Source organism: Eutrigla gurnardus (genome assembly GCF_963514095.1).
Source record: "Eutrigla gurnardus genome assembly, chromosome: 17".
Lineage (NCBI taxonomy): Eukaryota > Metazoa > Chordata > Actinopteri > Perciformes > Triglidae > Eutrigla > Eutrigla gurnardus.
Genome location: NC_139928.1, coordinates 22,905,119 through 22,927,905, shown reverse-complemented (window position 1 = coordinate 22,927,905; position 22,787 = coordinate 22,905,119). Strand labels below are relative to the sequence as shown.

The window sequence follows — 22,787 nt, the reverse complement described above, 5'->3', positions numbered from 1 at the left end:
ATATTATAGCACAAATACAGACGTTAAATACATCACAAGTCAAATGTATGTAATGAATCTCATTAGCCATACAAAATATATCATGAAACTTATTAAATGTACAAATACTTAGAAAAAGTATAAAAAATAGAAACTATGACAAAATATGGGCCACATTAGTGTTTCTAGGAATACAGGCTGATTCAAGCAGGCAATTAACCAGAATGTGTCTTGATACTTATAGCATAAAAATGAAAATTGAATCAATGGATATAATCTTTTGGATGGATGATCCCAGCTGATATTGGGCGAAGGCATAGGACACCTTGGTCAGGTCACCAGACCATCAATGGGCTGTCACAAAACTTGGCCTCATTGCTCCAGTTGTTTCACCGTCAGTGAGAAGACTACATTTAACTGAAAGGTTTCTCTCCTGTGTGAATTCTCATGTGTTTCTTTAAAGCTCCACTATCTGTAAAACATTTCTTACAAACTGAGCAGCTGAAAGGTTTCTCTCCTGTATGAGATCTCATGTGGACCAGTAAATGATCACTCCGTGCAAAGCAATTCTTACAAACTGAGCAGCTGAAAGGTCTTTCTCTTGTGTGAATTCTCATGTGTTTCTTTAAATCTCCACTCTGTCTAAAACATTTCTTACAGACTGAGCAACTGAAAGGTTTCTCTCCTGTATGAGTTCTCATATGGACCAGTAAATGTGAACGGTGTGGAAAACATTTCTTACAAACTGAGCAGCTGAAAGGTTTCTCTCCTGTGTGAATTCTCATGTGTTTCTTTAAATCTCCACTCTGTCTGAAACATTTCTTACAGACTGAGCAACTGAAAGGTTTCTCTCCTGTATGAGTTCTCATGTGGACCAGTAAATGTGAACGGTGTGGAAAACATTTCTTACAAACTGAGCAGCTGAAAGGTTTCTCTCCTGTGTGAATTCTCATGTGTTTCTTTAAATCTCCACTCAGTCTAAAACATTTCTTACAGACTGAGCAACTGAAAGGTTTCTCTCCTGTATGAGTTCTCATGTGGACCAGTAAATGTGAACGCTGTGGAAAAGATTTCTTACAAACTGAGCAGCTGAAAGGTTTCTCTCCTGTGTGAATTCTCATGTGTTTCTTTAAATGTCCACTATCTGTAAAACATTTCTTACAAACTGAGCAGCTGAAAGGTTTCTCTCCTGTGTGAATTTTCATGTGTTTCTTTAAATGTCCACTATCTGTAAAACATTTCTTACAAACTGAGCAGCTGAAAGGTTTCTCTCCTGTGTGAATTCTCATGTGTTTCTTTAAATGTCCACTATCTGTAAAACATTTCTTACAAACTGAGCAGCTGAAAGGTTTCTCTCCTGTGTGAATTCTCATGTGTTTCTTTAAATGTCCACTATCTGTAAAACATTTCTTACAAACTGAGCAGCTGAAAGGTTTCTCTCCTGTATGAGATCTCATGTGGACCAGTAAACTTGAACGTTGTGTAAAATATTTCATACAAACTGAGCAGCTGAAAGGTTTCTCTCCTGTGTGAATTCTCATGTGTTTCTTTAAAGCTCCACTTTCTGTAAAAGATTTCTTACAAACTGAGCAGCTGAAAGGTTTGTCTCCTGTATGAGTTCTCATGTGTCTTTTCAGATTTCCACGGATTGTAAATGTTTTCCTACACTCAGAACATGTAAATGGATTCTCAGTAGAACTAGATCTAAAATCATTGTCAGGGATTTCATCATTATTCAAAGCCTTTAAAGTTGACTGAGGTTCTTTGGTCTTCTGCCAATCAGCACTGTCATCAGTCTCAGGATCAGAAGAGTCTCCAGTCTTGTCATCAGTATCTGGTTGTAAATATGAATGCAAGTTCCTGGCTGGTTCTGGTCCTCCACAGTCCTCTTCATCAGCTTCTGTTTCCATGTGTTCAGTTGAGCTGTTGGTTGCAGCTGAAGGCAGCCCTGAGGACTGAGGCTTCTCTTCATCAGCATCTTCTTCACTCTTCACAGGGACAAGAATCAATGGGAACTTGCTATCAGCGTCCTCCAGTCCATTAAGCTGCTCTCCCTGCTCACCGGTCAAGAGTTCCTCCTGGTCCTCTTTAATGTGTGGGGGTTCAGGGTCCTCCTGGTCCTCTTTAATGTGTGGGGGTTCTGTCTGGCCCTCCTGGTCATCTTTAATGTGTGGGGGTTCTGTCTGGCCCTCCTGGTCATCTTTAATGTGTGGGGGTTCAGGGTCCTCTTTAATGTGTGGGGGTTCTGTCTGGCCCTCCTGGTCCACACTGGAGCTCCAGTCCTGCTGCTCTAAGGGAACCTCTTCTTTTCTAACCAACAGCTGCTGAACATCTGTGGAGAGAAATGAAATTCATACATGTCTTAAAAACCTGTCATATCATCACTTCAACACTTCAGCTACATGATTTAATAGCAATAAACAGATCAAAAGTATGCCAAAATAACCACATGATTATGGTGATTAGTAAAACGGATTAAGTCATGATTTTCAAGTCCTGTCTTCAAGACAACAAGCTGACAACTTTTAAAATGCTTGTTTTCTGAATGAAGTTCGGATCGATGGGGTGTCGGCTGTTACAGGACGTTCAGTTTGGTATCAGACATAGGCGTAATTTATGGGGGGGATGGGTGGGTTGCAACCCACCCAATAATCCAAACCAGCCACCACAACCCACCCAATATGATATAATAATTATTGATATTGAATGTTAAGCATTATAATCACAACAGTGTGGTAGATTTTCTCAATTTACCAGTAAAAAATAGCGACGTTTGTCTGTGGCCCCTCCCGCTCTGAGATTTGGTTTCGCCCACCTTACTCGGACCTGCGCTTCTCTACTGTCTCTCCCTGTCTCTCCCCGTACGTGTACGAAGCATCAGCGGTGGTATGAAGAAAGCACGCGAAAAAAAGCAAAAGAATAAAAGTATCAACAGGAGTTACGCTACTGCTAGGGCTCCAGTGCCACCACTCACGAGTCAAATCATGTTACTGAACAAAAGTTACCCCCCCCAGCCGGCGAGTATGACAGTGCGTGCACGTATAGCCCCGTTCACATACGTCGCTACTCGCCCGTCACTCGCTTTCTCGCTGAATTCTACTCGCTGGCAAAAAAGATTCACTGCCGCCGGCGGTGAGTTCAAGCGGCAACTCTCTGTGGAACACTCTGTTGACGTCAACTGTCAATCATCTCTATTCTACATTGTGATTGGTACTCGCTTCACTCGCATCGCAGAAAGTTAAAATGATTCTATCTCCGATCGACCACATCGCATCGCCTGTCCTGGCTACATTCCGCTAGAACACATTCATTGACAGCTGTCGCTCAGAGATGGGCAAGTGGCGACGTATGTGAACGATGCTTTAGTCAAAACCAAAACACCAAGGAAGGCTGAGGAATAGTCACCCACTTATTATTATTATTATTATTAATAATATGAATATGAATAATAAACTAATTGTGTTTTAGTCATTTTTGTTCTCATCCTTTCTTGAATGCTTAAACTCCTCAACCCCATTTAGTATGTCAGCATTTTGATCAGTACCAGCAGTTTGTAAGAAATTGGTCAGTAATTGATATGTGATATATTGTTTCTCAGAATTCACCAAATTGATGCATTAAAATGAAATTATTCAAAATTTTCTCCCGGGGGGGTATGCTCCCAGACCCCCCTAGAGGATCGCAAGCCCCCCCACCATAGCCTCCAAAGATCCTGTGGGAAACACTACAAACCCATTTGTAATCGGGACAAAATACTTAAAGTTATAGGCAATTAAGGACCACAAGTCCTAAAAAGAACACTTGCACACGCTTTAATGTGTATTCTGTACAAGTTCAAGAACCATTCTTAGGCATTTTCTGAGTCGGTCACCTTTATTTTAGGGACAAACTATTTGGGCTGGTAAACCCAACCTGCCACAGTGGCTGGTGGCCACTGTTTTTTTTTTTTCTTTCTATCTTTTCATATTTTTATCGTTTTATCCCATCATTTGTCTTTCTTTGCAAGCACCTCACATTAATTTACAGGCTAATAATAATTTCCTCTGTCCTCTGTATATTTTGTTGTTGTTTTGCTTTTATTGTATTTGTGTGTACTGTGTCAAAGCACCTTGTTAAGTGCTGTTTTAAAAGGTGGTATACAAATAAAGTTATTATATATATATATATATCTGCTTCACAAGCGGAAATCTGTTTAGGTCGGTTAGTCGAACACAATGGACGTCGATTTGAGTTCAAACTGTATGCCGACATGTTCAGGTGAAGAAGACGAATACGTCTCTGGATTCAAGCTTTTTATTTACGTTTAAATGCGTCACAAACCATTTAATGTTGAAACACTTGACGTCATGTAGACGCTGAGAAACCCGGATGTGTTGATGAACTAACCTGCTCTGTGAATCCGGACTTCCGGGAGGAAAACAGCGTCTAAGAGTCTCCGCTGTCGCTCGTTCTCCTCTTTAGAACGAGAAAGTTCCTCCTCGTACTCTGCTATCGTTCCTTCAAACAGCCCAAATATCTCTTCAGCAGCCGCAGCTAGTCGCTGCTCCACCAACGCTCTCAGCATTTGGACTTTACTCATTTTCTCCACAAACTCCGTTAACCCGTCTCCAGCTAGCATGCTAAGCTAACTAGCTTCGTATGCTACCGGGAGATGAGTCAGAGGTCAAACCTTCAGAATAAAAGGTGAAGAGTACAAAGTCCATCCAGACGGGTTTGTCCAGACACACAGAGACTCTGATGGATCAGTACTGGTGAAGCTAACAGACAATTTCTCAACACCACGAAGACGCGCTGCTGGTTCTAATAAGGCCGGGCGCCATGTTGCTAAAAGAGTACTACATCCGGGTCCTCTGGAACTTCGTCATCGGGATTATTAGCGGGAAGCAAACAACGAATCGTCGCATTACTGCCACCAGGTGTTCTGGAGTGTGGACCGGGATGTTTACTTACATTATGTGATAAAATAATAATAAAAAAAAACATTTTCCAATAATATGTAATACGTTGAAGCCATTTGTATGAACATTATCATTCATTTGTTATTGAAATAATTTAAGTTATATAATATTTTCTAGAATTAAGAAATCCTGTGTTGCATTTGTTATGTTAGAATACAATAGTTGACCAGTGATAAAATAACATAATTTGATTGGCTGTTAGATTTGGTATAAATGTGAAGAAACCCGTGAAGCAGCCAGAAGCCACTGGACCTCGGAGCAATCCAGTCTTTTTACCTACACTTAATTTCAGTTAATTTATCCAGAAAAGTAAAGATCCTAAGTGTTTTGTACACTGTATGTTTTGCAGCTCATAAATAAACAGACAAAAGAAGAACTTTGGATTGAAGACTTCTCTTTTCTGATTTTCTGTGTTGAGTAACACTAAGCTAGTGAGGCAGCTGCGCTGCTGCACCTAGTTATTATAAAACACTGAAGTAGTATTCATACCACTTACTTCTGGGTAACCTCCAAAAAAAGCCTTCAACTTATGAAATATATTTTTATATGTAACAAATGTGGGTATGGTATGGACAGAGACAACTCAAGGAACTATTTTACAGCATTGACTTGCTCGGAGAGAAAACAAAATAAAACCCATTGGTTGAATCGTTCTTTAGATCAAACAGCCGACTTCATGATGATGTGAGTCAGTCAGAGCTGTTAAGAAGCCGACGGCAGAGTTAGAACAGAAGGAGCTGCAGGTGTGAGGGTGAACGATGATCATACAGTGATGAAGGTGCCGTGATGATGGTCAAAAAAACAGGTGGTGTTATGACTTGGTGGTAACTGAAGCCAGGTCCACTTAAGGGTGTTTATTAGAGGAAACCAAAATTATCTTTGTTTCAATGGTTATTTATTGACACATGGTCATTCTTTGAAGGAATTGAGGATGTACAAACTGGGAAATTATGAGAAAGGCCGAAAGCCTGGCATTACCAGGATATGCTGGTGTTTCCTGGCTTATAGCTCCTCCATCTTCACTCTGCGTGTTATATTTTAGAAAATAATTTTGTCCTTCAAGATGAAGCACTGAGATCAATTCCCAGGTCACAAGCTGGGTGAGCGAGGAGACAAGGAGACGCAAAAATGGGAAGTAGAAAGGAATTTGTCAACACAACTTGCCTTCAGCAAAGCAAAAAGGCAGTGTGAGGGGCAGAAGAGGCTACGGAAGCTTAGGAGGTCCAGAACATGGATGTGATATTAGAACATGTGTGGTACAGAAGAGGTGATGTGCAGCAACATAATATTCATAACAAACATGGATAAAAACAACATTAACTGCTCTCAACGAAGGCGGACGCATCTCTCTCTCTCCCACTCACTTATCTTCCCTGATTGCTTGTCTTGGCTTTTCTCATACTTTGGGAGCCTCTGTCTGCATTTTTCTCCCAAATTAAATCATGGAATTGGTCAACTGGTCCCTCAATGCAATTGACAGAATCTCCTCGACGAGAAGCTCGGGTTCGGGGGAACCTGCCTGCCCTGACAGGACGTTCGCCACTGGTTACACCATCGACTCTTGGGAGCAGTGGAGGGTCATTTGTACATAGCTGGAACCATGATAACGGGCTTTTTGCTGATTGGATTAGGACTGCCCTGGTGTATTGGACAATTCGGAAGACGGTGTCAGCAGTCCAAAGCCCAGTGAAGCTGCCCGGCATGATTGATGGAGTGAGTGGAGCCGCTAGTGCTCAGACTGTGGCTATAAACCACAACATGGATAACATCTTGGACAAAGCTGTCAGCACTCTGACTGTGGTTATTGACTTGGAGAAGCTTTCAGCTTTGCTAATGCGAATGGATCGATTTGAAGACCAATATGGACAATGAGAGTGAGTCGTGTCTACTGAAATGCGACTACTCGCCCTGACCCAAACAACCACAATCTAATCTGCATTCGAGCCCCTCGCGGCAGCTGCCCTGGCCAAGGTCGCTGCTGGAACAATTCCTCCAGGAGATGCTTGCTGTGAGAGGCTCTGCAATACTGCGTTAATATTCCTCCCTCCCTTCCTACATGGACACCTGTTGATTGTCGACTCTGTCTGGGATCAAGGACGTCTCCATGGCAACTTGCTGTGTTATTTCGATGGGCGAGGCAACTCTTCAGGCTTATGAATCACACACACATTCATGGACACGTTACACACATGGACATTTGCAATACACCCCCGCAGCCCCCCCTCCCACGCCTTCGCCGCTTTCACCCTCCAGTGCGTCAGGCGGGGTCCGCTGGCGGCGCCTTATGGCTGCGGCTGGCCGCCTGTCTGCGTTGGTACACCTCCCTCCCCCTTACCCCCTCCCGTCGCTGAGTCCCACACTGTGCTCCCCCACAGGAACACAGTCTGGGAGCTGCCTTTTTTTCCTCCTCCCCTCTCCTGTTGTTCTACCCACTTTTACTGTGGTGTCATCCCGTTATGTCTGTCTACTATATGTACTGTATGCTGTATATGTATGTATACGGACGGGGTGATTCTGTAATTTCGCTGTATTCGTATAGTGACAATAAAGTTATACCATACCATTCAAGGATAAGTTGCTGTGTAATAAAATAACATCAGACTTATCATTTGAAGAGTCCCCTTATCTTATTACCCAAATTCGTTGACCTAGCTATAAAGACACGTTGAACCTTGAATGACGGGGCGGACGTAGAAGTAGTGTTCATCCCCTTTATTTGTATCAATACAAATACACACTGTTTCTACTTCTACCAACCAGACAACAATTATGTGATCATATTATAGCACAAATACAGACGTTAAATACATCACAAGTCAAATGTATGTAATGAATCTCATTAGCCATACAAAATATATCATGAAACTTATTAAATGTACAAATACTTAGAAAAAGTATAAAAATAGAAACTATGACAAAATATGGGCCACATTAGTGTTTCTAGGAATACAGGCTGATTCAAGCAGGCAATTAACCAGAATGTGTCTTGATACTTATAGCATAAAAATGAAAATTGAATCAATGGATATAATCTTTTGGATGGATGATCCCAGCTGATATTGGGCGAAGGCATAGGACACCTTGGTCAGGTCACCAGACCATCAATGGGCTGTCACAAAACTTGGCCTCATTGCTCCAGTTGTTTCACCGTCAGTGAGAAGACTACATCTTAACTGAAAGGTTTCTCTCCTGTGTGAATTCTCATGTGTTTCTTTAAAGCTCCACTATCTGTAAAACATTTCTTACAAACTGAGCAGCTGAAAGGTTTCTCTCCTGTATGAGATCTCATGTGGACCAGTAAATGATCACTCCGTGCAAAGCAATTCTTACAAACTGAGCAGCTGAAAGGTCTTTCTCTTGTGTGAATTATCATGTGTTTCTTTAAATCTCCACTCTGTCTAAAACATTTCTTACAGACTGAGCAACTGAAAGGTTTCTCTCCTGTATGAGTTCTCATGTGGACCAGTAAATGTGAACGGTGTGGAAAACATTTCTTACAAACTGAGCAGCTGAAAGGTTTCTCTCCTGTGTGAATTCTCATGTGTTTCTTTAAATCTCCACTCTGTCTGAAACATTTCTTACAGACTGAGCAACTGAAAGGTTTCTCTCCTGTATGAGTTCTCATGTGGACCAGTAAATGTGAACGGTGTGGAAAACATTTCTTACAAACTGAGCAGCTGAAAGGTTTCTCTCCTGTGTGAATTCTCATGTGTTTCTTTAAATCTCCACTCAGTCTAAAACATTTCTTACAGACTGAGCAACTGAAAGGTTTCTCTCCTGTATGAGTTCTCATGTGGACCAGTAAATGTGAACGCTGTGGAAAAGATTTCTTACAAACTGAGCAGCTGAAAGGTTTCTCTCCTGTGTGAATTCTCATGTGTTTCTTTAAATTTCCACTATCTGTAAAACATTTCTTACAAACTGAGCAGCTGAAAGGTTTCTCTCCTGTGTGAATTTTCATGTGTTTCTTTAAATGTCCACTATCTGTAAAACATTTCTTACAAACTGAGCAGCTGAAAGGTTTCTCTCCTGTGTGAATTCTCATGTGTTTCTTTAAATGTCCACTATCTGTAAAACATTTCTTACAAACTGAGCAGCTGAAAGGTTTCTCTCCTGTGTGAATTCTCATGTGTTTCTTTAAATGTCCACTATCTGTAAAACATTTCTTACAAACTGAGCAGCTGAAAGGTTTCTCTCCTGTATGAGATCTCATGTGGACCAGTAAACTTGAACGTTGTGTAAAATATTTCATACAAACTGAGCAGCTGAAAGGTTTCTCTCCTGTGTGAATTCTCATGTGTTTCTTTAAAGCTCCACTTTCTGTAAAAGATTTCTTACAAACTGAGCAGCTGAAAGGTTTGTCTCCTGTATGAGTTCTCATGTGTCTTTTCAGATTTCCACGGATTGTAAATGTTTTCCTACACTCAGAACATGTAAATGGATTCTCAGTAGAACTACATCTAAAATCATTGTCAGGGATTTCATCATTATTCAAAGCCTTTAAAGTTGACTGAGGTTCTTTGGTCTTCTGCCAATCAGCACTGTCATCAGTCTCAGGATCAGAAGAGTCTCCAGTCTTGTCATCAGTATCTGGTTGTAAATATGAATGCAAGTTCCTGGCTGGTTCTGGTCCTCCACAGTCCTCTTCATCAGCTTCTGTTTCCATGTGTTCAGTTGAGCTGTTGGTTGCAGCTGAAGGCAGCCCTGAGGACTGAGGCTTCTCTTCATCAGCATCTTCTTCACTCTTCACAGGGACAAGAATCAATGGGAACTTGCTATCAGCGTCCTCCAGTCCATTAAGCTGCTCTCCCTGCTCACCGGTCAAGAGTTCCTCCTGGTCCTCTTTAATGTGTGGGGGTTCAGGGTCCTCCTGGTCCTCTTTAATGTGTGGGGGTTCTGTCTGGCCCTCCTGGTCATCTTTAATGTGTGGGGGTTCTGTCTGGCCCTCCTGGTCATCTTTAATGTGTGGGGGTTCTGTCTGGCCCTCCTGGTCATCTTTAATGTGTGGGGGTTCAGGGTCCTCTTTAATGTGTGGGGGTTCTGTCTGGCCCTCCTGGTCCACACTGGAGCTCCAGTCCTGCTGCTCTAAGGGAACCTCTTCTTTTCTAACCAACAGCTGCTGAACATCTGTGGAGAGAAATGAAATTCATACATGTCTTAAAAACCTGTCATATCATCACTTCAACACTTCAGCTACATGATTTAATAGCAATAAACAGATCAAAAGTATGCCAAAATAACCACATGATTATGGTGATTAGTAAAACGGATTAAGTCATGATTTTCAAGTCCTGTCTTCAAGACAAATAGCTGACAACTTTTAAAATGCTTGTTTTCTGAATGAAGTTCGGATCGATGGGGTGTCGGCTGTTACAGGACGTTCAGTTTGGTATCAGACATAGGCGTAATTTATGGGGGGGATGGGTGGGTTGCAACCCACCCAATAATCCAAACCAGCCACCACAACCCACCCAATATGATATAATAATTATTGATATTGAATGTTAAGCATTATAATCACAACAGTGTGGTAGATTTTCTCAATTTACCAGTAAAAAATAGCGACGTTTGTCTGTGCCCCCTCCCGCTCTGAGATTTGGTTTCGCCCACCTTACTCGGACCTGCGCTTCTCTACTGTCTCTCCCTGTCTCTCCCCGTACGTGTACGAAGCATCAGCGGTGGTATGAAGAAAGCACGTGAAAAAAAGCAAAAGAATAAAAGTATCAACAGGAGTTACGCTACTGCTAGGGCTCCAGTGCCACCACTCACGAGTCAAATCATGTTACTGAACAAAAGTTACCCCCCCCAGCCGGCGAGTATGACAGTGCGTGCGCATATAGCCCCGTTCACATACGTCGCTACTCGCCCGTCACTCGCTTTCTCGCTGAATTCTACTCGCTGGCAAAAAAGATTCACTGCCGCCGGCGGTGAGTTCAAGCGGCAACTCTCTGTGGAACACTCTGTTGACGTCAACTGTCAATCATCTCTATTCTACATTGTGATTGGTACTCGCTTCACTCGCATCGCAGAAAGTTAAAATGATTCTATCTCCGATCGACCACATCGCATCGCCTGTCCTGGCTACATTCCGCTAGAACACATTCATTGACAGCTGTCGCTCAGAGATGGGCAAGTGGCGACGTATGTGAACGATGCTTTAGTCAAAACCAAAACACCAAGGAAGGCTGAGGAATAGTCACCCACTTATTATTATTATTATTATTATTATTATTATTAATAATATGAATATGAATAATAAACTAATTGTGTTTTAGTCATTTTTGTTCTCATCCTTTCTTGAATGCTTAAACTCCTCAACCCCATTTAGTATGTCAGCATTTTGATCAGTACCAGCAGTTTGTAAGAAATTGGTCAGTTATTGATATGTGATATATTGTTTCTCAGAATTCACCAAATTGATGCATTAAAATGAAATTATTCAAAATTTTCTCCCGGGGGGGTATGCTCCCAGACCCCCCTAGAGGATCGCAAGCCCCCCCACCATAGCCTCCAAAGATCCTGTGGGAAACACTACAAACCCATTTGTAATCGGGACAAAATACTTAAAGTTATAGGCAATTAAGGACCACAAGTCCTAAAAAGAACACTTGCACACGCTTTAATGTGTATTCTGTACAAGTTCAAGAACCATTCTTAGGCATTTTCTGAGTCGGTCACCTTTATTTTAGGGACAAACTATTTGGGCTGGTAAACCCAACCTGCCACAGTGGCTGGTGGCCAAATAATTTAACTTCAGGCCCTGTGTGTGTGTGTGTGTATGTGTGTGTGTGTGTGTGTGTGTGTGTATATATATATATATATATATATATATATATATTTTTTTTTTTTATCTTTCTATCTTTTCATATTTTTATCGTTTTATCCCTTTATCCCATCATTTGTCTTTCTTTGCAAGCACCTCACATTCATTTACAGGCTAATAATAATTTCCTCTGTCCTCTGTACATTTTGTTGTTGTTTTGCTTTTATTGTATTTGTGTGTACTGTGTCAAAGCACCTTGTTAAGTGCTGTTTTTAAAGGTGGTATACAAATAAAGTTATTATATATATATATATATATATATATATATATATATATATATATATATATATATATATATATATATATATGTGCTGCTTCACAGGCGGAAATCTGTTTAGGTCGGTTAGTCGAACACAATGGACGTCGATTTGAGTTCAAACTGTATGCCGCCATGTTCAGGTGAAGAAGACGAATACGTCTCTGGATTCAAGCTTTTTATCTACGTTTAAATGCGTCACAAACCATTTAATGTTGAAACACTTGACGTCATGTAGACGCTGAGAAACCCGGATGTGTTGATGAACGAACCTGCTCTGTGTATCCGGACTTCCGGGAGGAAAACAGCGTCTAAGAGTCTCCGCTGTCGCTCGTTCTCCTCTTTAGAACGAGAAAGTTCCTCCTCGTACTCTGCTATCGTTCCTTCAAACAGCCCAAATATCTCTTCAGCAGCCGCAGCTAGTCGCTGCTCCACCAACGCTCTCAGCATTTGGACTTTACTCATTTTCTCTACAAACTCCGTTAAAACCGTCTCCAGCTAGCATGCTAAGCTAACTAGCTTCGTATGCTACCGGGAGATGAGTCAGAGGTCAAACCTTCAGAATAAAAGGTGAAGAGTACAAAGTCCATCCAGACGGGTTTATCCAGACACACAGAGACTCTGATGGATCCGTACTGGTGAAGCTAACAGACACTTTCTCAACACCACGAAGACGCGCTGCTGGTTCTAATAAGGCCGGGCGCCATGTTGCTAAAAGAATACTACATCCGGGTCCTCTGGAACTTCGTCATCGGGATTATTAGCGGGAAGCAAACAACGAATCGTCGCATTACTGCCACCAGGTGTTCTGGAGTGTGGACCGGGCTGTTTACTTACATTATGTGATAAAATAATAATAAAAAAACATTTTCCAATAATATGTAATACGTTGAAGCCATTTGTATGAACATTATCATTCATTTGTTATTGAAATAATTTAAGTTATATATTATTTTCTAGAATTAAGAAATCCTGTGTTGCATTTGTTATGTTGAGATTAGAATACAATAGTTGACCAGTGATAAAATAACATAATTTGATTGGCTGTTAGATTTGGTATAAATGTGAAGAAACCCGTGAAGCAGCCAGAAGCCACTGGACCTCGGAGCAATCCAGTCTTTTTACCTACACTTAATTTCAGTTAATTTATCCAGAAAAGTAAAGATCCTAAGTGTTTTGTACACTGTATGTTTTGCAGCTCATAAATAAACAGACAAAAGAAGAACTTTGGATTGAAGACTTCTATTTTCTGATTTTCTGTGTTGAGTAACACTAAGCTAGTGAGGCAGCTGCGCTGCTGCACCCAGTTATTATAAAACACTGAAGTAGTATTCATACCACTTACTTCTGGGAAACCTCGAAAAAAAGCCTTCAACTTATGAAATATATTCTTATATGTAACAAATGTGGGTATGGTATGGACAGAGACAACTCAAGGAACTATTTTACAGCATTGACTTGCTCGGAGAGAAAACAAAATAAAACCCATTGGTTGAATCGTTCTTTAGATCAAACAGCCGACTTCATGATGATGTGAGTCAGTCAGAGCTGTTAAGAAGCCGACGGCAGAGTTAGAACAGAAGGAGCTGCAGGTGTGAGGGTGAACGATGATGATACAGTGATGAAGGTGCCGTGATGATGGTCAAAAAAACAGGTGGTGTTATGACTTGGTGGTAACTGAAGCCAGGTCCACTGAAGGGTGTTTATTAGAGGAAACCAAATGTATCTTTGTTTCAATGGTTATTTATTGACACATGGTCATTCTTTGAAGGAATTGAGGATGTACAAACTGGGAAATTATGAGAAAGGCCGAATGCCTGGCATTACCAGGATATGCTGGTGTTTCCTGGCTTATAGCTCCTCCATCTTCACTCTGCGTGTTATATTTTAGAAAATCATTTTGTCCTTCAAGATGAAGCACTGAGATCAATTCCCAGGTCACAAGCTGGGTGAGCGAGGAGACAAGGAGATGCAAAAATGGGAAGTAGAAAGGAATTTGTCAACACAACTTGCCTTCAGCAAAGCAAAAAGGCAGTGTGAGGGGCAGAAGAGGCTACGGAAGCTTAGGAGGTCCAGAACATGGATGTGATATTAGAACATGTGTGGTACAGAAGAGGTGATGTGCAGCAACATAATATTCATAACAAACATGGATAAAAACAACATTAACTACTCTCAACGAAGGCGGACGCATCTCTCTCTCTCCCACTCACTTATCTTCCCTGATTGCTTGTCTTGGCTTTTCTCATACTTTGGGAGCCTCTGTCTGCATTTTTCTCCCAAATTAAATCATGGAATTGGTCAACTGGTCCCTCAATGCAATTGACAGAATCTCCTCGACGAGAAGCTCGGGTTCGGGGGAACCTGCCTGCCCTGACAGGACGTTCGCCACTGGTTACACCATCGACTCTTGGGAGCAGTGGAGGGTCATTTGTACATAGCTGGAACCATGATAACGGGCTTTTTGCTGTTTGGATTAGGACTGCCCTGGTGTATTGGACAATTCGGAAGACGGTGTCAGCAGTCCAAAGCCCAGTGAAGCTGCCCGGCATGATTGATGGAGTGAGTGGAGCCGCTAGTGCTCAGACTGTGGCTATAAACCACAACATGGATAACATCTTGGACAAAGCTGTCAGCACTCTGACTGTGGTTATTGACTTGGAGAAGCTTTCAGCTTTGCTAATGCGAATGGATCGATTTGAAGACCAATATGGACAATGAGAGTGAGTCGTGTCTACTGAAATGCGACTACTCGCCCTGACCCAAACAACCACAATCTAATCTGCATTCGAGCACCTCGCGGCAGCTGCCCTGGCCAAGGTCGCTGCTGGAACAATTCCTCCAGGAGATGCTTGCTGTGAGAGGCTCTGCAATACTGCGTTAATATTCCTCCCTCCCTTCCTACATGGACACCTGTTGATTGTTGACTCTGTCTGGGATCAAGGACATCTCCATGGCAACTTGCTGTGTTATTTCGATGGGCGAGGCAACTCTTCAGGCTTATGAATCACACACACATTCATGGACACGTTACACACATGGACATTTGCAATACACCCCCGCAGCCCCCCCTCCCACGCCTTCGCCGCTTTCACCCTCCAGTGCGTCAGGCGGGGTCCGCTGGCGGCGCCTTATGGCTGCGGCTGGCCGCCTGTCTGCGTTGGTACACCTCCCTCCCCCTTACCCCCTCCCGTCGCTGAGTCCCACACTGTGCTCCCCCACAGGAACACAGTCTGGGAGCTGCCTTTTTTTCCTCCTCCCCTCTCCTGTTGTTCTACCCACTTTTACTGTGGTGTCATCCCGTTATGTCTGTCTACTATATGTACTGTATGCTGTATATGTATGTATACGGACGGGGTGATTCTGTAATTTCGCTGTATTCGTATAGTGACAATAAAGTTATACCATACCATTCAAGGATAAGTTGCTGTGTAATAAAATAACATCAGACTTATCATTTGAAGAGTCCCCTTATCTTATTACCCAAATTCGTTGACCTAGCTATAAAGACACGTTGAACCTTGAATGACGGGGCGGACGTAGAAGTAGTGTTCATCCCCTTTATTTGTATCAATACAAATACACACTGTTTCTACTTCTACCAACCAGACAACAATTATGTGATCATATTATAGCACAAATACAGACGTTAAATACATCACAAGTCAAATGTATGTAATGAATCTCATTAGCCATACAAAATATATCATGAAACTTATTAAATGTACAAATACTTAGAAAAAGTATAAAAATAGAAACTATGACAAAATATGGGCCACATTAGTGTTTCTAGGAATACAGGCTGATTCAAGCAGGCAATTAACCAGAATGTGTCTTGATACTTATAGCATAAAAATTAAAATTGAATCAATGGATATAATCTTTTGGATGGATGATCCCAGCTGATATTGGGCGAAGGCATAGGACACCTTAGTCAGGTCACCAGACCATCAATGGGCTGTCACAAAACTTGGCCTCATTGCTCCAGTTGTTTCACCGTCAGTGAGAAGACTCTTAACTGAAAGGTTTCTCTCCTGTGTGAATTCTCATGTGTTTCTTTAAAATTCTACTCTCTCTAAAACATTTCTTACAAACTGAGCAGCTAAAAGGTTTCTCTCCTGTGTGAATTCTCATGTGTTTCTTTAAAACTCCACTGTGTCTAAAACATTTCTTACAAACTGAGCAGCTGAAAGGTTTCTCTCCTGTATGAGATCTCATGTGGACCAGTAAATTTGAACGGTATGTAAAATATTTCATACAAACTGAGCAGCTAAAAGGTTTCTCTCCTGTGTGAATTCTCATGTGTTTCTTTAAAGATCCACTATCTGCAAAACATTTCTTACAAACTGAGCAGCTGAAAGGTTTCTCTCCTGTATGAGTTCTGATGTGGACCAGTAAACGTGAACGCTGTGGAAAAGATTTCTTACAAACTGAGCAGCTGAAAGGTTTCTCTCCTGTATGAGTTCTGATGTGGACCAGTAAACGTGAACGCTGTGGAAAAGATTTCTTACAAACTGAGCAGCTGAAAGGTTTCTCTCCTGTGTGAATTCTCATGTGTTTCTTTAAAGCTACATTATCTGTAAAACATTCCTTACAAACTGAGCAGCTGAAAGGTTTCTCTCCTGTATGAGTTCTCATGTGGGAGCTGGCGGGCTTTCAGCGCAGTCTCAGCGAGGCTTTTTGCCACGAAACTTCCGCTACGCCAAGTTGAATCTGTGACGCCTCCCACTGCTGCGCCGCCACACCCATCTTGGCGCAGGCGATCCACCAAACTGACCGTGCGCAAGGCTGCGCGGGTCGAAACTTGCATTACGCCGGCTCCGCCGCCCTGCGCTGCGCCACGAAACTAGGGCCCAAACTGTTATAAACTTAACTTGTTGAGCGGAACACAGGAAGTAAGACACATTCCTTTACCCAACATTAGCGTATAAAAGGAACAACAAAACAGCTGCTCAAGCTCTTTAAGTGTAACATCGACTGTCTGTAAAAGACGTCTCACAAACTTAGCAGCTGAAAGGTTTATCTCCTGTATGAGTTCTCATGTGGACCTGTAAATGTGAACTCTGTGTAAAATATTTCTTACATACTGAGCAGCTAAAAGGTTTCTCTCCTGTGTGCGCTCTCATGTGGACCTGTAAATGTGAACTCTGTGTAAAATATTTCTTACAAACTGAGCAGCTGTAAGGTTTTTCTCCTGTATGAGTTCTCATGTGTCTTTTCAGATTTCCATTGGTCCTAAATGTTTTCCTACACTCAGAGCATGTAAATGGTTTCTCAGTAGAACTACATCTAAAATCATTGTCAGGGATTTCATCATTATTCAAAGCCTTTAAAGTTGACAGAGGATGTCTGGTCTCCTGCCAATCAGCACTGTCATCAGTCTCAGGATCAGAAGAGTCTCCAGTCTTGTCATCAGTATCTGGTTGTAAATATGAACGTGAGTCCTTGGCTGGTTCTGGTCCTCCACAGTCCTCTTCATCAGCTTCTGTTTCCATGTGTTCAGTTGAGCTGTTGGTTGCAGCTGAAGGCAGCCCTGAGGACCGAGGCTTCTCTTCATCAGCATCTTCTTCACTCTTCACAGGGACAAGAGTCAATGGGAACTTAATATCAGCCTCATCCAACCCTTGAAGCTTCTCTCCCTGCTGACTGGTCCAGAGTTCAGGGTCCTTCTGGTCCTCTTTGATGTGTGGGGGTTCAGGGTCCTCCTGGTCCTCTTCAATGTGTGGGGTTTCTGTCTGGCCCACCTGGTCCACACTGGAGCTCCAGTCCTGCTGCTCTAAGGGACAGTGGCGGTTCTAGACAAATTTTACTGGGGGGGCCAAGGTGGGGCCAATGTTTGATCAGAGGGGCACATTAAAAAATGGAAAGTGCCGTTCTCACTCTCATCTCGCATCCGGCAAGGCAGTGTTTGGGTGCGTCGCTCTAATTATTCCGTGTAGAGCGCTGAGTCACATTAGTTCCGCTTTTGGCGCTAGCGCATAAAATCGTAATAACTTGATCAATTTATTTCATTTTCATTTTATCATTCAGTCAGCTTATTCAGTCAGCTCTGGGGGGGCCACAGGGGGGGCCTGGGACATTTTTACAGGGGCACTGGCCCCTGTAGGCCCCCGTGTAGAACCGCCACTGCTAAGGGAACCTCTTCTTTTCTCACCAACAGCTGCTGAACATCTGTGGAGAGTAATGAAATTCATACATGTCTTAAAAACCTGTCATATCATCATTTCAACACTTCAGCTACATGATTTAATAGCAATAAACAGATCAAAAGTATGCCGAAATAACTACATGATTATGGTGATTAGTAAAACGGATTAAGTCATGATTTTTAAGTTCTGTCTTCAAGACAACAAGCTGACAACTTTTAAAATGCTTGTTTTCTGAATGAAGTTAGGATCGATGGGGTGTCGGCTGTTACAGGACGTTCAGTTTGGTATCAGACATCCTTTCTGGTCGCCCTGTGACCCAAATAGCCGTTTGCATGCTGGTCGGTTTAGGTCGGTTAGTCGAACACAATGGACGTCGATTTGAATCAAACTGTATGCCGACATGTTCAGGTGAAGAAGACGAATACGTCTCTGGATTCAAGCTTTTTATTTACGTTTAAATGCGTCACAAACCATTTAATGTTGAAACACTTGACGTCATGTAGACGCTGAGAAACCCGGATGTGTTGATGAACGAACCTGCTCTGTGTATCCGGACTTCCGGGAGGAAAACAGCGTCTAAGAGTCTCCGCTGTCGCTCGTTCTCCTCTTTAGAACGAGAAAGTTCCTCCTCGTACTCTGCTATCGTTCCTTCAAACAGCCCAAATATCTCTTCAGCAGCCGCAGCTAGTCGCTGCTCCACCAACGCTCTCAGCATTTGGACTTTACTCATTTTCTCCACAAACTCCGTTAAAACCGTCTCCAGCTAGCATGCTAAGCTAACTAGCTTCGTATGCTACCGGGAGATGAGTCAGAGGTCAAACCTTCAGAATAAAAGGTGAAGAGTACAAAGTCCATCCAGACGGGTTTATCCAGACACACAGAGACTCTGATGGATCAGTACTGGTGAAGCTAACAGACACACCACGAAGACGCGCTGCTGGTTCTAATAACGCCGGGCGCCATGTTGCTAAAAGAGTAATACATCCGGGTCCTCTGGATCTTCGTCATCGGGATTATTAGCGGGAAGCAAACAACGAATCGTCGCATTACCGCCACCAGGTTTTCTGGAGTTTGGACCAGGATGTTTACTTACATTATGTGATAAAATAATAATAAAAAAAACATTTTCCAATAATATGTAATACGTTGAAGCCATTTGTATGAAAATTATATTTTATTCGTTATTGAAATAATTTTAGTTATATATTATTTTCTAGAATTAAGAAATCCTGTGTTGCATTTGTTATGTTGAGATTAGAATACAATAGTTGACCAGTGATAAAATAACATAATTTGATTGGCTGTTAGATTTGGTATAAATGTGAAGAAACCCGTGAAGCAGCCAGAAGCCACTGGACCTCGGAGCAATCCAGTCTTTTTACCTACACTTAATTTCAGTTAATTTATCCAGAAAAGTAAAGATCCTAAGTGTTTTGTACACTGTATGTTTTGTAGCTCATAAGTAAACAGACAAAAGAAGAACTTTGGATTGAAGACTTCTGTTTCCTGGCTTATAGCTCCTCCATCTTCACTCTGCGTGTTATATTTTAGAAAATCATTTTGTCCTTCAAGATGAAGCACTGAGATCAATTCCCAGGTCACAAGCTGGGTGAGCGAGGAGACAAGGAGATGCAAAAATGGGAAGTGAGAAAGGAATTTGTCAACACAACTTGCCTTCAGCAAAGCAAAAAGGCAGTGTGAGGGGCAGAAGAGGCTACGGAAGCTTAGGAGGTCCAGAACATGGATGTGATATTAGAACATGTGTGGTACAGAAGAGGTGATGTGCAGCAACATAATATTCATAACAAACATGGATAAAAACAACATTAACTGCTCTCAACGAAGGCGGACGCATCTCTCTCTCTCCCACTCACTTATCTTCCCTGATTGCTTGTCTTGGCTTTTCTCATACTTTGGGAGCCTCTGTCTGCATTTTTCTCCCAAACTAAATCATGGAATTGGTCAACTGGTCCCTCAATGCAATTGACAGAATCTCCTCGACGAGAAGCTCGGGTTCGGGGGAACCTGCCTGCCCTGACAGGACGTTCGCCACTGGTTACACCATCGACTCTTGGGAGCAGTGGAGGGTCATTTGTACATAGCTGGAACCATGATAACGGGCTTTTTGCTGATTGGATTAGGACTGCCCTGGTGTATTGGACAATTCGGAAGAAGGTGTCAGCAGTCCAAAGCCCAGTGAAGCTGCCCGGCATGATTGATGGAGTGAGTGGAGCCGCTAGTGCTCAGACTGTGGCTATAAACCACAACATGGATAACATCTTGGACAAAGCTGTCAACACTCTGACTGTGGTAATGAACCACAACGTGGTACACATCTTGGAGAAGCTTTCAGCTTTGCTAATGCGAATGGATTGATTTGAAGACCAATATGGACAATGAGAGTGAGTCGTGTCTACTGAAATGCGACTACTCGCCCTAACACAAACAACCACAATCTAATCTGCATTCCAGCCCCTCGCGGCAGCTGCCCTGGCCAAGGTCGCTGCTGGAACAATTCCTCCAGGAGATGCTTGCTGTGAGAGGCTCTGCAATACTGCGTTAATATTCCTCCCTCCCTTCCTACATGGACACCTGTTGATTGTTGACTCTGTCTGGGATCAAGGACGTCTCCATGGCAACTTGCTGTGTTATTTCGATGGGCGAGGCAACTCTTCAGGCTTATGAATCACACACACACATTCATGGACACGTTACACACATGGACATTTGCAATACACCCCCCCAGCCCCCCCTCCCACGCCTTCGCCGCTTTCACCCCCCAGTGCGTCAGGCGGGGTCCGCTGGCGCCGCCTTATGGCTGCGGCTGGCCGCCTGTCTGCGTTGGTTCACCTCCCTCCCCCTTACCCCCTCCCGTCGCTGAGTCCCACACTGTGCTCCCCCACAGGAACACAGTCTGGAAGCTGCCTTTTTTTCCTCCTCCCCTCTCCTGTTGTTCTACCCACGTTTACTGTGGTGTCATCCCGTTATGTCTGTCTACTATATGTACTGTATGCTGTATATGTATGTATACGGACTGGGTGATTCTGTAATTTCGCTGTATTCGTATAGTGACAATAAAGTTATACCATACCATTCAAGGATAAGTTGCTGTGTAATAAAATAACATCAGACTTATCATTTGAAGAGTCCCCTTATCTAATTACCCAAATTCGTTGACCTAGCTATAAAGACACGTTGAACCTTGAATGACGGGGCGGACGTAGAAGTAGTGTTCATCCACTTTATTTGTATCAATACAAATACACACTGTTTCTACTTCTACCAACCATACAACAATTATGTGATCATATTATAGCACAAATACAGACGTTAAATACATCACAAGTCAAATGTATGTAATGAATCTCATTAGCCATCCAAAATATATCATGAAACTTATTAAATGTACAAATACATAGAAAAAGAATAAAAATAGAAACTATGACAAAATATGGGCCACATTAGTGTTTCTAGGAATACAGGCTGATTCAAGCAGGCAATTAACCAGAATGTGTCTTGATACTTATAGCATAAAAATGAAAATTTAATCAATGGATATAATCTTTTGGACGGATGATCCCAGCTGACATTGGGCGAAGGCATAGGACACCTTAGTCAGGTCACCAGACCATCAATGGGCTGTCACAAAACTTGGCCTCATTGTTGTTTCACCGTGATTAGTTCTAGAGTCTTACTTACAGTTTCAATCTTGATCAGTTTTGCACCAAACTCCCAGTACTTCAATCCTGCTGGGGGAAAAATTAACCCAACAAAAACCCCTACAGCTACGTCTTTGCCAAAAGACCTATCGGGGTGAATTTTGCATTGCAAACGATAAAACTAAAAGTTTCTCACGCCTCAATTCCTGTTGCTCAAACAGACCCTCTTCTTCATTATACATGTTGAATATTTAAACCTGAAAGACCACATGACATGATGACACCAGGCAAACCTTTTGTGACAAACTGTTACAAACTCAACTCGTTGAACACAGGAAGTAAGACACATTCCTTTACCCAACATTAGCGTATAAAAGGAACAATAAAACAGCTGCTCAAGCTCTTTAAGTGTAACATCGACTGTCTGTAAAAGACGTCTCACAAACTTAGCAGCTGAAAGGTTTCTCTCCTGTATGAGATCTCATGTGGACCAGTAAATTTGAACGTTGTGTAAAACATTTCATACAAACTGAGCAGCTAAAAGGTTTCTCTCCTGTGTGAATTCTCATGTGTTTCTTTAAATCTCCACTCTCTCTAAAACATTTCTTACAAACTGAACAACTGAAAGGTTTCTCTCCTGTATGAGATCTCATGTGGACCAGTAATTGATCACTCCGTGCAAAGCAATTCTTACAAACTGAGCAGCTGAAAGGTCTTTCTCTTGTGTGAATTCTCATGTGTTTTTTGAAATCTCCACTCTCTCTAAAACATTTCTTACAAACTGAGCAGCTGAAAGGTCTTTCTCTTGTGTGAATTCTCATGTGTTTCTTGAAAGTTCCACTCTCTCTAAAACATTTCTTACAAACTGAGCAACTGTATGGTTTTTCTCCTGAATGAGTTCTCATGTGTCTCTTCAGATATCCATTGTCACCGAAACATTTCTTACAAACTGAGCAGCTGAAA

At 42.3% G+C, this 22,787-nt stretch overlaps 2 protein-coding genes across 2 annotated transcripts; both read right to left on the bottom strand.

Moving 5' to 3' along the window:
• Positions 1–152: 152 nt before the first annotated feature.
• LOC311027378 (uncharacterized protein) lies at positions 153–1,601 on the bottom strand. Its single transcript, XM_084031386.1, has one exon. It carries the CDS (start codon positions 1,518–1,520, stop codon positions 393–395), a length of 1,128 nt encoding a protein of 375 aa, XP_083887512.1. The 5' UTR covers positions 1,521–1,601; the 3' UTR covers positions 153–392.
• A 6,184-nt stretch (positions 1,602–7,785) lies between these two features.
• On the bottom strand, positions 7,786–20,501 carry LOC311027506 (uncharacterized protein; the record flags this gene model as incomplete). Its single annotated transcript, XM_084031528.1, has 3 exons — positions 7,786–10,064; positions 17,664–17,787; positions 20,472–20,501. The coding sequence occupies 3 exons, from the start codon at positions 20,499–20,501 to the stop codon at positions 8,107–8,109; spliced, it is 2,112 nt and encodes a 703-aa protein (XP_083887654.1). The 3' UTR covers positions 7,786–8,106.
• Positions 20,502–22,787: the final 2,286 nt, after the last annotated feature.

Bases quoted from the DNA above. Each gene is read 5' to 3' on its own strand.
- LOC311027378 (XM_084031386.1), bottom strand. From the start codon at position 1,520: ATGAGAATTCACACAGGAGAGAAACCTTTCAGCTGCTCAGTTTGTATG.